The sequence below is a fragment of the Protopterus annectens genome, chromosome 3.part1 (genome assembly GCF_019279795.1).
Source record: "Protopterus annectens isolate FY-2018-M chromosome 3.part1, PAN1.0, whole genome shotgun sequence".
NCBI classification, from domain to species: domain Eukaryota; kingdom Metazoa; phylum Chordata; order Ceratodontiformes; family Protopteridae; genus Protopterus; species Protopterus annectens.
Genome location: NC_056732.1, coordinates 1,652,676,810 through 1,652,693,455, shown reverse-complemented (window position 1 = coordinate 1,652,693,455; position 16,646 = coordinate 1,652,676,810). Strand labels below are relative to the sequence as shown.

Sequence of the window (16,646 nt, the reverse complement as noted above, 5' to 3'; positions counted from 1 at the left end):
ATAGCCTGACCATCTTTATGTGGTAGTACGCATCCTTGAGATCGACTGAGCACATCCAATTGTCTTTCCCTAAAAAGAGAAGTATGGACTGAAGAATGACCATCTGGAACTTCTTTCTTGACAAATTGGTTGGGTCTGCTGAGGTCCAAAATGGGTCTCCAGTCCCCTGTTTTCTTTGGAACCAGAAAGAATCTTGAGTAAGTTGTGAATCCTGTTTGGTCTGCTGGGACTGGCTGGATGACTTTTTTTCCTAGCAACCTGTGGACCTCTATAGTTGCTTGTTCCCTGTGACTGGGTGGACCGTCCGGGATTCTCCTGACAGAAGTTGGAGGGGCCCCAAAACCCGGGCCGAACCACAAAGGGAGGGGGAGTGTCCATATTCATAAAGGACACCCACACCTCCAGGTTAGTAGCAACACATGAAGCATCAGAGTCCATACAGGTGCAACTAACCATAGGCAAAACTGCTATACAACTGGTAGCATGTTACAGACCACCCTCCCAATCTCAAGAACCCCACTCAGCCTTCCTGAAGACATTGGAGGATATGAATGTATCACAAAATACCATCATACTGGGAGACTTCAACTACCCAAACATAGATTGGGTACATTATTCTAGCCCTAATACCCTAGCCCAAAGGTTCCTGGAATTCATAAATTCAAATGCACTGGAACAACTAGTCACCTCTCCCACTAGGGGAGATAATATACTAGACCTGATCATCACAAACATGGGGACAAAATGCTCCACACCGAAAGTATACCCCTCACTAGTGAGATCTGACCACAAACTAATCACCCTGGATATACATATCCCACCTCCACCCCCAGCACAAAAGACCACAGTGAAAAACTTCTCCAAAGCAGACTTCACTCTTCTTAAGACTGAGATGGTATCCTTTAAGCCCACTGTGCTAGTGGATACCACATCCCACAATGCCGAATCCTTCACAAAAGCTTTCTATGGACATCTCCAAGAATGCATGGATCATGCAATCCCAAACAAATCCAAGTCCCTCTCCACCAAATGTAAGCGTCCTGTCCGTCAGCCATAAACAAATTGTATAACGAAGGAAGCTACTGCACGTCAGAGCGAAATCCCATGAAGGGAAGACATCGCTGATCAACATTAGCAGAAAACTACGTTCTCTCATAAAAACATCCAAGGCAAACTTTGAGAGAAAAATCGCTAAGGACACTAAAGATAACCACAAAGCCTTCTTCAGCTATGTTAGAAACCTGGGCGGAAACCCTCAGATATGCTCAGAGTTGGTTCACAACAACAAAAAATACACTGAACCCACAGACATTGCTAACATTCTGGCTGACAGGTTCAGTGCAAATTTCTCGCCTCCTTCACCCCCAAAAGAAGAAATACTTATCCCAGCTGAATGTAATCTCTCTGTCATCTCAGATGTCCAAGTGAGAACCGCCCTAAACAAAGCAAAAAACACAGCATCAATGGGACCTGACGGTATCCCGGGGTGCGTGTTACGTGAACTCCAAGAGGAGCTAAACCCACACATAAAAATGCTATTTAACCTTAGCCTTACTTCGGGATATGTACCTTAACACTGGTGTACAGCAACAGTGGTCCCACTCCACAAGGTGGGTGCCTCTACAGACCCTGGAAACTACCGCCCCATAAGCTTGACTAGCCTGGTCTGCAAAGCTATGGAAAGAATCATTATGGAACTCATAAACGGAGACATAGGGGACCTACAGGCGCTTGACCCCACCCAGTTCGGCTTTGTAAAGGGCAGATCCTGCCTTTTAAACCTGGTTGACTTTTTCAAAACAGTCACTAGAGCCACTGATGAGGGCAAAGCAGTCCATACAGCATACCTGGACTTGGCTAAGGCCTTCGACACAATACCCCACTCAGGCATCATAGATAAGCTAAACAGCTTAAAAGTAAACCCTTATGTCACTAGATGGGTTGCAAACTGGCTAAAGGACAGAACCCATAAAGTTAAAATCGCTGGAGCAATGTCAGACTCAAAGCCAGTCACAAGTGGTGTCCCACAGGGATCTGTCCTGGGACCCCTCTTGTTCGGCATTTATTTCTCAGATGTTAAAGCAAACATGGGAGGGCTGTGGCTGACAAAGTTCGCAGATGACTGCAAACTAGGCCATAGTCGATACACCAGCAGATACACACATCCTACAAAAGGCCTCACTGAAGCGGACAACTGGTGCGTAGTCACGGCCTTAAACTAAATGCCAAAAATGTATAGTCATCCCTTTTGGAAAAAACAAAGTACCCACAAATTATCACATAGACATCAACCCACTGAGTACGGAAAAAGTAATCAGAGACCTAGGGACCCAAGTAGACAGTGACCTCTCATTTGACACCCACGTTGCCAAAGTGGTTAGAAAAACATTCTACCTTGCACACCTCATCATGAAGGGTTTCACATCCAGATCCAAGGATGTCATTGTATCCCTATATTCCTCCCTCATCAGACCCATGATTGAGTACAATGCCCAATTTGGTATGTACCTCACCCGGCACTTGCAACAGCTGGAGAGACCACAAAAGTACCTCACCAAAAGGATCAAGGGTCACCAACATATGTCTTATTCTGCCAGACTAAAGAAACTTCAGCTCTATTTAGTAGCATACCGCCTGCTCAGAGGTGATCTCTGCCTGACGTACAAGGCCATGTCCAATCAGGATCTGATGGACAAGCTCCACCTCAAAAAATCCAAATCCATCAGGACCACGAGAGCTAAAGACTTGAACCTCGGCACAAGTATGAATAGGACATGCTGGAGGGATAGATTCATAACCCAGAGGCTTCCCATGCTTTGGAACAGGATCCCAGTTCGTATTAGGCAGAGCCCCTCACTGACTCTCTTCAAGAGAAATCTTGATGAGTGGATGGGAGATCGTAAGTTTACCCCAGGGGTCACATCTGTGTCACTGCTAGACAGGGGCACAGTAAACTAATTCTATTATATAAGGGGACCTTCACTGTGTCACTACTAGACAGAGGCACAGTATTCTAGATTTATTCTGTACATTTTTGTACCATTTCATGGGGTGGCAAAAGCCACATCACTATGGCTAGGCTTACAAATGCCCCAGGGCAGATAGCCTAGTACTATACTATGAAACTATAAACTATGAGAGTAGAACGGTATGAAATACCCTCTGGAAAATATACTTTGTACCCATCTGTCTTTTATATCCAGCCAGGCTTCTGTGTACAAAGATAAGTGACCCCTGACTGCCTCCAGAGCAGGACAGTCGGGCCTCCGCTCAGGAGCACTGGTAGGGCTAACCAGAGAAATGATCTCTGTCACCCTGCTGTTGCGGACCCCCTCTGCCGCAAGGGTGGCGTCTTCCATTATAACCCCCTCCTCTGCCCCTAGAGGAGGTTTCACCACGTGTATCCTGAAAGGCTCCTTGGGCTTTTCGGAACCACATCTTCCCTCCCCTTTGGCCCTTGGGATAAGGCCGAGTAGGGGTGGAAAAATGGACTCCTACGGCAGACAGTCTTTCCCTCTTGCTCACACCTGGTCAATGTTTCCTTTACTTTAGGCTCAAAGAGAGATGAGCCGTCAAACGGGGTATTCACAAATGAAGACTTGAAAGGCTCCGCGAAGGAACACGCGCATCCAGGAGTGTCTACGTAGGGCAACTCCTAAACCTGCTGCCCTACTCACGCCATCAGCTGCATACGATATGAGATGCATGGACAAGTTTACAATTGAATTTAGGGTAGCAAGTTGGGTGGCAACTTTGTCGGAAGCACCTGCAGCTACCATACCCTGAAAAGTATCTCCTAACTCCTTAAGGAGATCTCTCTGCAGTCTGGTAAAATGGGACAAATAGTTCAGTGATCTAAGTGTGAAAGTCACTGAACTAAACATGCATTTCTCATACCTATCCATAATCCTAGACTCTCTGTTAGGAGGATGGATACGAGGATATCTGAGATATTTCCTTTTTGGTGGCCGCCGCCACCACCATGGCATCAACAGGAACTCCCTTGGTCAAAAAGGACTTATCTACGGGGGCAGAAATGAACTTGTTAGGCCTCCTAGGGACAGGTTCCATAGATTCCGGTGACTCCCACGCCCTATGACAGACCAGGTCCATAAGCTCATCATAGGGCGGAGACACACAACAGGTGGAAGGTTGAGAACAGAAAGCCTTCAGGAGGACTGACATCCTCAGTAGGGTATTTGGAATGCCAATCACCCCTCTGCCTAAGGATCTCAAGTATCCCTGCAAAGGATCCACGAAAGGAAGAACAGGAACCACAGGATTGCTTCCAAAAGTTTAATAAAACACAATAGCAGACAACAAATGCATCAAGCGCTTTTGCTTGGTCCAATACCTTTATCCCTGCAAAGGAGATATCCTCAGAGAAGGATCGGGGGGACCCTTCAGACTCATCTAAGTCAGTGTCAGATGTCAAAGACTCCTGTGGGGAGTCCAGGTGCCTCCTCTTACACACTCTCTTTCTGGGAACCTCCTCAGCGGGAATGTCCGGAAAAGCCTCAGAAGAGCAGGGAGCACCCAGTGGGGCTACCTGAGGCTCAGGGTCTCTACGCTTGGAGCCGATGGAAACAGAAGTGGACACTGGCGCCTTAGGGGAAGAAGAGACCAATCCTGACATCAAGGAAGACTTAGGAGACAATACTCGCCTCATGGCTTCAGAGGCATCACGGCTCCAATGGGAAGGAGTCGAAGGACCAGTAGGAACCTCAAGCCCCTCCCGCACAGAGGCCGTGGGTTCCGAACCCGAGGTAGGAGCCGAGCTCATCGGAGCCGAAGCCCGAGAGGAAGAGTTGGCACAGACAAGTCGGTGCGACTACCCTCCCCAGACCCGACAGGAGAATGTCGACTCCTAGAGTCCCTGATCAACGCCGAGGATGTCCGAGCAGATGGAACTGACAACACTGGAACAGGTGTCGGTTCCAAGGGCTCTTTGATCATCAGGTCAGCCTCCTCCGGCTCCGAAAGCCCAGTATGACTTGGAGGAGGAGCAATCAATTAAAGGGTAATGGTCTTCGGTTCCGATACTAGGGTCGGAGCTGACAGCAATTTAGCTAGGCCTGGTGCCCTTAACAGCTTCTGTACCAGTCGGTCCATGTCCAGATCAGAAAGACTAACAGAGGACCTAGACGAGTGCACAGACGGTGCAGATTGGAGAATAGGAGACAATGGCAACTCTGACACCGGCTCCAGAACAGTGGACTGGATCTGAGTAGAAGGGACACTCAGCTACGAGAACTGTGGAGCCAATGACCCAGCATCCTCACTCTTCTTAGATTTTTTTGTGGATTTTGAGTCTCCTGAGGATTGGGAAGAACGAGAGGACTTACTAGCCCCATCCTGGTCAGTCAACGCCTCGACAACAGAGTGTTTTAGTAAACCCCTGTCCACTAATTTCCTCTTCCTTTCTAATGTAACCCTGGAAGAAAAGGAGTGACATGCTGCATGACTCTTACAAGTGAAGAGCTCCTAGACAGTATACACATTGCACATGAATAACGGACATCTTTTGTCCGCAGTCTGGGCATTTTTTGAACCCAGACTTTGGATGCTTTTGTTTTTCCTTAGATATGTCCAATAACTAAAACCACTATCCACAATAACGAAGCCAAAGGCTAGCTAGCAGTGACAGGAACACAACCACCTAGAAACACTGAAACAATGGCCCAAAAGAAAAGGGGGCCAAAAATTAGCTAAATAGTATTAAGCACTCAAACTAATACTAAAACTCTAATCTAACTACCAATGCACACTACTACCAGAAGTAGGCCAACACGAGGCCACTATGAAAAACACACAAAATATAGTATTAACAGGGAAGGGGGCTATAAAAACTATTCTAACAAGTGAACTATAATTATACATTTATCTAATAGAAGAAAAGACAGAAAACTTGCAAATTTTTTGAATAATCTATGAAGATTTAGGCTCGAGCAAGCTGGAACCACCGAGATCCATGCCGCGGCAAACTAGGTCTGAGGTAATTCCAGCAGTGCGTTATGGGATAAGGGGCTTGGTCTCAAGCAGCTGGTAAACCTTGAGTTTGCTAACGGCCGTGTCAGAGCCGAGGGATCGGCTCCGAACCCATTAGTGAAGAATGAACGGCGAGATTGAACAACTTCACCTTACTCACTTCACAGGATATACTGCAGAATACTAGTGTTGAATTTCGTACAAACAACTACATGTTTTCATGGTTAGAAAGAGAATCAATGGCATTAAATTGTAGTTAACAGTGTACTGAATCTAGAGAACACAAACCTGGTGAAGACATCTCTGACTGCTTGCTCACTTGCTCCAATGTATTTACTGAGCAGTTCAGGGCCCTGCAATAAAAAAATAAAGCACATCACAAGCAAATTCAGAAAAATCATTTTTCAGTCATGCCTCTCCCTCCACAGCAGAACACACACTTGTTTTTTCCAGATCAATGACAACAGCACCAGCAACAAGACAGTGACTTACTTTTTCAGCATCCAGGCAAACCCACTAAGTATAAAAAGAAGTTATGTCTTACCAGAACATTCCATCTGTGTTGTTGATCTTCGTTCATTCATTACTGATGGGGAGCCTGCCATATATCAAGCTCAATTAAGCCAAATACTCTCGAGCCAAGGTCCTACCCAGAATGCTCTGCTCCCTGTTACCTCAGATCGAGTCTGCAAGTTGACAGACAAAAGTAGAGGATACCTCTGGTCATAACAGACCTACAATAAAGGAGTATATGAGATCAACCAGGAACCTCTGGAGGGGAGTAATGAATGAAAAAAAATCAACAACACAGATGAAACGTTATGGTAAGATATAACTTCTTTATCTGATGTTGTTAATCTTCGTTCATTCCTTACTGATGGGACAGAGTCCCCAGCTACCTGTATTCCTGGGTGGCCCTCATGGAAAGACATTCCTGAGCACAATGGAGCCAAAAGAAGCTCTCTCTCTGGAGGCCAAGTCCAATTTGTAATGAAGAATAAATGTATGAGGTTTGGCCCAAGCCACAGCTGAGCAAATATCACTGAGGGAAGCCTTAGCATGAAAAGCTGCTGAAGTCGCCATAGACCTTGTAGAATGTGCTTTCACTCTGTGAGGCAAGGTGACATTGTTCTTGTTGTAGATGAAGGTAATGCCATTTCTCAACCACAAAGCCAATGTAACTTTTGAGACAGGATGACCTAGTCTTGGTCCAGAAAAAGCCAGAAATAGTTGGTCTGATTTATGGGCAGATTTTGTTCTGTCCAGATAAAATCGTATTTGCCTATGAACTTCCAAGGAGTGCAGGCAATACTCTCCCCTGTTAAGAGTGGTTAGGAAAAAATACTGGAAGGTCAATAGATTGGTTGATAGACCGCTCTGACACCACGTTTGGTAAAAAGGAAGAATTAGTTCTCAGTGATACCCTATCCTTATGGAAGATAAGATGAGGGAGGTTTGATGTATAAGGCTTGAAGTTCTGACAAGCGTCTGGCCGATGTGATTGCAATTAGAAACAAAGTTTTCCACGAGAGATATTTTAAATCACATGAAGATGCAGGTTCAAAGGGGAGAGCTGTTAGGGCTTGCAGGACCAAGGCCAAATCCCAATGTTGTACTGGTTCTCTAAAGGGGGGGTTTTAGGTGAAGAACCCCCTTCAAGAAAATTTTACAGAGTCTATGTGACATGAGTGAAGAATCCTGAAAATCAATATGGAAATTCGAAATGGCAGCTAAATGCACACGAATAGTAGAGGCCGACACCCCAGAGTGGAAAAGGTGTGATAAGTAATCCAAAACCACCGAAACTGGGGCTGACAAGGGGTCTAACTGTTTATTCGCTGCCATAGAAAAACCTTTTCCATTTATTGAGATAGATTAGTCCGGTGGACGATTTATGAGATGCAATAAGAATATTGCGCACTGGAGACTAGAGGTTTTCCTGCCTGGCAATCATTGGAAGTGGAGAAACCAAGCTGTCAGTTTCAGGGTTGTTAGATTGGGGTGAGTCAGACCCTGCAGATTGGAGATCAACGTTGGGCATGGATTGAGGATCCATGGTTGATCTAGCAGTTGAGGCCAGAGGAAGGGGTACCAGACGTGTCTAGGACAATATGGAGCAAGGAGGATCACTTTGCTTTTCAACTGCCGTGCTTTCTCAAAAAAATTGGGAGATGAGGGGCAGAGGAGGATAAGAATAAAGTAGACCCGAGGGTCAAGCATGGACTAGACTGTCTCTCGGTGACTGTGACCGAGGGGGGATCAGGGCAAAGTAGTTACTGCACTTGAAGTTGGTTTGGGAGGCGAATAGATCGCAGCAAGGCTGGCCCCAGTGGTTGAAGATTTTTGCCGCTATCACAGGGTTGAGGGACCACTCGTGAGGTTGTAGAATGCACCTGCTCAATTTGTCTGCTATCACATTGGAGCTCCTGGGAATGTGCATTGCAATTAGAAAGCGACTGGAAGCTATCACCCATTGCCATATTCTCAAGACCTCTCGGCATAACGGGTAAGATCTGGTGCCCCCTTGCTTGTTGATGTACCAGACCACTGACATGTTGTCTGATTGGATCACAATAGTCCCCGATGGAAGGATGGAATTAAATGCTTGCAATGCTAGTAGCACCGCCCTCAGTTCCAGGACATTGTTATGCAGAAGGGCCTCTGTCTCCAATCAGGTGCCTTGGATCGAGTTTCCCTGACATAACCCCCCCCACCCCATCAGCGAGGCGTCCGTGGTCACCGTGACTTTCAGCTGATGGGGGCTGAAGGGGCGAGACCATTGTTGGGGATTTCGAGACATCCACCAGAGTAAATCTTGCTTGCATCTCTGAGTTACACTTATCTGAAAAGACAAAGGATGTTGCAGAGGGTACCACTGAGTGAGAAGTAACCACTGAAGGAGCCTCATGTGGAATCTGGCTAGAGAACAATGGTGATCGAGGCTGCCATTCACCCCAAGAATTGGAATATAGATTGAGCAGGAGATTTATGGTGAAAAAACAGTGGTTGAACCCGTTGTCTTATTCTTTGAAGCCTGTGGTCTGGAAGAGATGCTGTGCAATTTCTCATGTCCAACAGTACCCTGATGAATTCCAAAGACTGAGCTGGAGTCGTGTTGGACTTCTCCCAGTGTATAGTAATTCCTAGGCGTTGTGCTGTGAAGAGAGTGTAGTGCAGGGCTTCTTCCAGTAGACGCCTGGTGGGGACGGTGAGGAGCCAGTCGTCGAGATATGGAAATGCCTGGAATCCTTGAAGTCGCAAGTGAGCGATAACCACTGCCATGCATTTGGTGAACACTCTGGGGGCTGTAGAGAGACCGAAGGGCAGAGCTCAAAATTGGTAGTGACTGGCTCCTATGCAGAAGCAGAGGTATCTTCTTGAGCGTTTGTCCATTTCTATGTGGTAATACGCATCTTGAAGATCTACAGAGCACATCCAATCGTCTTCTTCCAGGAGAGGAAGGATAGACTGAACTCTGACCATCCGGACTTCCTCTGTTTTTACAGATTTGTTCAGTGTGCTGAGATCCAGAATTGGTCTCCAGTCCCCTGTCTTTTTTGGCAGTAAAAAGGACCTTGAGTAAAAACTGGATCTTATCTGGTCTGGGGGGACTGTCTGGATGACTCTTTTTTTGTAGCAGCTTTTGGATTTCGTGTGCTGCTGCTTCCCTTTGACTGGGTGGAACATCAGGTAATACTCGGGATGAGGTTGGACAAAGATGGAAGGGGATGTTACAGCCTCTAGATATTATTCGTTGTACCCAAGGGTCGGTGGTTATACTTTGCCAGGCAGCGGGGTACAAGGAAAAACGACCCCCGACCGCTTCCAGAGGTGAGCAGTCGGGCAAAGCTTCAGGAGCGCTGACAGGGATTGGTCAAAGAAAGAATCTGTAGAACCCCGGTTTCGCGGACCTCCTCTGCCCTGAAAGGGGCATATTCCATTGAAGTTTCCCCCTCTCCCTCTAGGGGAGAACTCAGCACGTGCATCATGGAAAGAGCCCTGTGATTTCCCGTGTCACATCTTCCCGCTCCTCTGATTTCTGGAGTAGAATCGTTGAGGAGTAGAGTGTCTGACTCCAACGGCAGATAGGGTCTTGCCATCTTGTTCGCACCTTGCCAGCATATCTTTAATTTTACGGCCAAACAAAGAAGTGGCCTTGATGGGGGAGTTCATGAAGGAAGCCTTAAAGGAGTCTGCAAAGGCGCATCCAGGCAAGTCATCTGGTTACTATACCCGTGCCTGCCCCTCTAGCCGCTCCTTCCATTGTGTGAGAAATAAGATGCATGGAAGAATTGGAAATGGACTCTAGGGTGGCTATCTGAGAAGCTACGTTGTCACGGACCTCATCAGAAACCGCTCCTGCCAAGGTTTCAGAGAGTTGGTTGATAAGATCCCACTGTAGCCTCATAAAGTGTGCCAAACAGTTCAAAGACCTTACGGTGAAGGTCAATGAAGCAAACACATGCTTCCCTAGTCTGTCTATCACCCGGGACTCCTTGTTGGGAGGATGGACAGTGTGGCTCTCTTCTGCCAAGTCTTTTTAGTTGGAGCTGCCACCACCATGGCATCTACTACTAAAAACTCCTGATGTCCACCACAGCAGTAAAACTTAATAGTAAAATCAAAACTTTAATAAAAAGAATATAACATAAAATAAGCAGTCCTCAGTCTTCCGATAAGCGCTTTCGGCAAATAAGCCTTCCTCAGATCGTATAAAAAGGACTGATCAGCTTTTGTATTTATGTTTTGGACATCAGGAGTTTTTAGTAGTGTTTGCCTTTTCTCTTCCTCATTGGTGTCCTTCACAGTGTAAGAAAGTTCTTTACCATGGCATCTATTGGAAGACCTTGTGACCAATGGGGATGCTCAGCTGGGGTGATAAGATTTTATCAGACCTCCGTGATATCGCTTCCAGGGTGTCAGGAGCCTTCCATGTGCACTGGACGATGAGCTGGACAAGCTCATCAGCCGGTGGGGTAACCCAGGAGGTAGGGGGTTGGGCACGAAAGGCCTACAGGAATAAGGACTCCTCAGAGGAAGGATTAGAGGACTTCTAGTCACCCCTCTAAGGATCTCGAGGATGTGACCAAAGGACACCTCATCAGAGGTCGAGAGTGGGGAACCTTCCCCGTCATCAAAGTCCATATCTTCAGTCAAAGACTCCTTAGTGAAGTCCATGTGCTTCCTGTTGCATAAAATTTTGCGGGGTACTTCCTCAGTGGAGGGTTCTGGGGAAGACTGCAAAAAGGGGGTCTCCTGAAGGGGAGAAACCTGACGCCCTTGTGTCGGGTGTCTGGTGGTTGTGGCTTGTGAGAGTTGCAGCACAGAGGGGGGAGAGGACTCCGACATGTGGGGTTTGCCAGTGGAGGCAAGCGCCCTCTCCATGGCCTAGAAGGCCGGCCCGCCCAAGGAGGGATGGGAGCCCAGAACAGAGCACGACAACCTCGGAACCGGGGTCACACCCCAGTTCTGAGGTTGTCGTGATCTGTTCCGGGCTCCCATCCCTCCTTGGATGGAACAGAGCACGACAACCTCGGAACCGGGGTCACACCCCACCCCGATGAACCGACCCCCAGACCAGGAGTCTCAAGAGGACTGTGAAACGTGAGAAAGGGAGGATTCATGGAGGATGCCATAGAAAAAATTGGGGTGGAACCAAGAATGCCCCCCCCCCCCCCATGGCACAGCCACTGGCCTGAGAAGAGCTCAATGCCCAGTGCACCGAGGGCCACAAGGACGACTCCAGCTCCAAAGTGAGATCCACTATTGGGGTCAGAGGGAGGGAAACTGCTGTCGGAGTACTGGGCTTCGATACTTGGGTGGAAGTCGAAGTAGGAATGTACGTTGGGGTTTGAGGAGCTATATGTTCACCTGAAGGAGGGAACGTGGGTTTCAATGGTTGAGAGAGAACTCTGGCCACAAGCAACTGGTCAGCAAGCTGCAACACATCTTGCTTAGAGGTGCTCCTGGTCGACCTCATAGAGAAACCTGAGGGCGATTCTGGCCTTTCTAGAAAAGGACTATATTGGCTACCAACGAATGGATCCAAGTAAGGAGAGTACTTTGTCCTTTCTAATTCGAGAGGTGCAGAGCCTGGAACTGAGGATGTCTGCACCGAAGAGAATGGTGTCAAAGTAGTCTGCACTGATGACATCAGCGCCATAAAAGTCAAAGGTGTCTGTAACGTAAAAGCAAGCGTCTGCACCGATGGGTACAGTGCCGTCGAGGAAGGTGTCTGCACAGATAATGATGGTGCCAAAAAGGACTGCACCGAAAGGCATGTCAGTGCCGAAAGTTTCTGCACCATGGAGGTCAGTAAAGTCATACTCGCGGCCGAAGGGGATTGCACCAATGGTGCCGAAGGAGACTGTACCTGCATGGACAGTGCTGGTATGGGCTGAGACGGATACTTGCATGGACGGTGCCGGTAAGGGCTGCGACGGAACTGTCAGAGCCATGTCTGCATCGGGAACTCCGGTGCTGGTGTCGAAAAGGAGGACATGGCTGGAGTAAGAATCAACTGGGGTGGTGCAGAGCCTGGAGCCGAAAGGGTCACAGGTGGCAGCTCCGAAGTAGTAGCCATTTTCACCTTCTTATGAGTCAATTCCATATGATCTCCAGAGGGAGATGAAGTGAGCGACTTCGATGAGGAAGAGGAAGAACGCCTCTTATGGGGTTTAGCCGGAGGGAGTGAGCCCTCAAACCCAGAGATAGCCTCATAGAAAGGAGATTTGAGAAGATCTTTCAGGATTAACTTGTTCTTTCTCTCGTTAAGAGTCCTGATCGAAAAATTTTTACAAATCCCACACGGGGGATCCACAGTAAGGTGGGAGACATTCAGACAATAGACACACAAGTCATGGTCATCGGAAAGCGGTAACTTACGGCCACAATCCTTACACTGTTTAAAACCAACACTACTTTTCTTATCCAACATAATGATGTGGAGAAGAACAACAGTATCAAGAAGAAGAGGAAAGGCTACCCAAAAGGGTAAGAACAGAGAAGGAAGAAGGATTACCAACAATGGTAATGAAGAATTACCTCAAAGACAAGAAAAGTGTAATAAAGGGACATAGAGTAAAGGGAGACAGTCTTAAAGATACGACAGGGTAGGAGAATAATACAAGAAACTGTTTGAAAAACTTTAAAGTAGAAACGATGTATAAACTTTCAAAAAATTATACACTTAGCTGAAGAGAGTGGCTTGACACAGCTGTACAGCAATGCGGCAAATGAGATCTGGGGTAACAGGGAGCACAGCATTCTGGGTAGGACCTTGGCTCGAGAGTTTTTGGCTGATGCGAGCTTGATATATGGCGGGCTCGGTTCCAAGGATGGAACCAATAACCCATCAGTAAGGAATGAACGAAGATTAACAACATCAGATGCAACTGTTTCAGGGGTAACTGAACAGCATTCACTATCTGACTAAGTGACTTGCCCAGACCTACATGGCATGTAAAATAAGACTGTGGGGATAAAATTATGCTTTCCAGCAGATCACAGAAGTTTTGTTTGTAAATCTCTGCCAGACTTAACAGGCAATCAAAGCACTGCATTTTACCAAAATAACCAGTATACTTGCCATTTTGAAGAAAACTGTTTACAAGTAACATATCTCTTCTATGCTACCTGCGTGTTTCAACCAGTTAGCCTTCTTTGCTTTATTTATTTTTGCAAATAACTAACATGCTGTGATGTACATGCCAAATAAAGAACTAGAGGAACACAACAGATTGCCATACATAATGTAAAAGCAGGACACTGCAAGATTTAGTTTGTATCAGCAACGGCCGAACAACATTAAGTCTAATATTACTAAAAGGCAATGAGCAGGGCTTATGCATTATTAATAATAATCAACAGACATACAAAACAGATCCAGAGCTGGAAAGATGGTTAATTTTAATAAGAAAAGGTGACAAAATTAGTCCTGGAGATAACGAGCACTACATACTAGAAGTAGGTACAGCCAATTACATTAGTACTACTTCTTAAACAAGTAATAGGATTTTAGGAAAAAAACATTCTGTGGCATTGCTAAAGCCACGTAGGTAAAGTAATAATATGGAGACATGAAGTTAAAGCAACAGTTATCAAAATGAGCAGTAATTGTATTTTTATTTATTTTTAGAAATGTACTATATTTTTTGATTGGAAATGCCCACATGGGAAGATCTGTTTTCGGTAGAGGATGAGGGGAACTCAGTTGGTAGTAACCAACATTGGAAGGAACAAAACTGTGATGATGATTTTTACAGTTTTATAAACAGAAACATTTAACAGAAGTAGTACATAATTAATGACTGTGACTGAGATATAGAATGAATGCAGCAATACTGTAACAGAGACCCTGTCCAACTGGTTACGGTAATTAAAAAGAGAACTATCTTAGGTAATGCAATGTGACATTTAGCTGTTCATACATATAAACCATATTTCTAAATACTGTGATAAGTTATGTAAATGAAAAAACAAACAAGCTGCAAAGTATTACAAAGAAATTACATATATGCATACAAACAAAAGAACAAAAAAATGTATTTTCCACCTAAGCACATTTGTGCCTTTGGTACAAAAGTAATTAGTACAAGCATTATATTAATGAATATAAGGAGCAAAAGCAAGGCATAATGCAAACAGCTTTAACATGACTGCAGAAGTTCTTAAGTACATAGCTAAATGAATGCAAGCTTTAAGATATAATATTTATTTACTTATTTAATTTACTGACATTTGATTACCGGGGAAGTCCTACCGGGTAGGAGCCCATTTTCAGCAGAGGCCCAGACACAAAAAGCTCCAGAGTATTACAAAACATTTAATATACTTTTACAATCTTTAAAAATAACACAAAACAACTACAGTTTAAATAATTATACCAAGAAAGGAAGACATCCCTGATCAGTATCAGCAAGAAACTATGATCCCTCATAAAAATTATCCAAGACGAGCTTTGAAAGAAAAATTGCTAAGGACTCCGAAGATAACCACAAGGCATTCTTTAGCTATGTCAAAAATCTAAATGGCTATGCTCAGAGTTAGTGCAGAATGGCACAAAATACACTGAACCGACCAATATCGCCAACATCCTAGCAGACAGGTTCAGCACAAACTTCACCCCCCTCACCCCCAAAAGGGCCCATAACTATACCAGAAGAATGTAGAGTCCCTGAAATCACAGACACTCAGGTTAAAACAGCCCTCTCCAAAACCAAAAACAGCATCAATGGGACCGGACGGTGTCCCAGGCTGTGTCCTACACGAGTTCAAAGACGAACTAACCCCTCACCTAAACACACTGTTCAAACTCAGCCTATCCACAGGCTACGTACCCATAGAGTGGCGCACAGCAACAGTTATTCCGATCCACAAAGATGGAGCCACAACAGACCCCGGGAACTATCGCCCTATAAGCCTGACTAGCTTGGTCTGCAAGGCTATGGAGCACATCATCATAGAACTCATTAACAAAGACATTGGGAACCGCCAAACACTGGACCCTACCGAGATTGGCTTTGTTAAGGGCAGATCATGCCTCCTAAACCTGGTGGACTTCTTTGAGACAGTTACAAGGCTATAGATGAGGGATAGGTGGTACACACAGCCTACCTAGACTTTGCTAAGGCCTTTGACACCATTCCTCATTCTGATATTATAGACAAGCTCACCAGCCTGAACATAAACCCCTACATCACAAGATAGGTTGCTAACTGGCTCACGGACAGAACCCACATAGTGACAGTTGCAGGAGCTAGGTCAGTCTCTAAACCAGTTACAAGTGATGTTCCCCAGGGCTCAGTCCTAGGACCCCTCCTGTTCGGCATATACTTTTCAGAGGTACAGGCAAGCACAGGATGACTATGGCTGACCAAGTTCACAGGCGACTGTAAACTAAGGGCTATAACTGACTCTCCAGCTGACACAGACATCCTCCAAAAGGGTCGCACTGAGAAGGATACCTGGTGTCAAAATCATGGCCTCAAGCTAAATGCCAAAAAGTGCATAGTCACCCCCTTTGGAAAAAACAAAGTACCCACAAACTACCACACAGGTGGCAGTCCCCTAAATACGGAAGACGTAATAAGGGATCTGGGACCCAAGTAGATAGTAATCTCACCTTTGATAATCACATTGCCAAAGTGGTCAGAAAATCCTTCTACGTGGCCCACCTAATCACAAAAGGGTTCGCATCCAGATCAAAAGAGGTCATTGTGCCCCTCTAATCATCACTCATCAGACCCATCTTAAAGTATAACGCCCCATTTGGGATGTACCTTACAAGACACCTGTAACAGCTGGAAAGACCACAGAAGTACCTTACCAAGAGGATCAATGGCCTCAAACAGATGCCCTATGCAGGTCGACTGAAGAAACTCCAGTTGTACTCGGTTGCATACCACCTACTCAGAGGTAATCTCTGCCTGACATACAAGGCCATGTCCAACCCAGAATTGATGGACATGCTCCACCTAAAGAAAACCTTATCCCCTTGAGCCACACGCTCTAAGGACCTAAATCTCACCACAACAATAAATAGGACATGCTGGAGGGATAGATTCCTGTCCCAGAGACTTCCATGCTTTGGAACAAGATCTCAATCTACATTAGGCAGAGCTCCTCGCTAACACTCTTCAAAAGAAACCTTGACGAGT

General features: G+C 45.9%; 1 protein-coding gene across 1 annotated transcript in view; it reads right to left on the bottom strand.

Moving 5' to 3' along the window:
* The window catches only part of PEX1 (peroxisomal biogenesis factor 1), a 1,694,243-nt gene that overhangs the window by 641,387 nt on the left and 1,036,210 nt on the right, over positions 1 to 16,646 (bottom strand). The window contains exon 17 of the mRNA XM_044067676.1: positions 6,277 to 6,341. Coding sequence (XP_043923611.1) covers positions 6,277 to 6,341 — 65 coding nt within the window. The remainder of the gene's footprint in view (positions 1 to 6,276; positions 6,342 to 16,646) is intronic.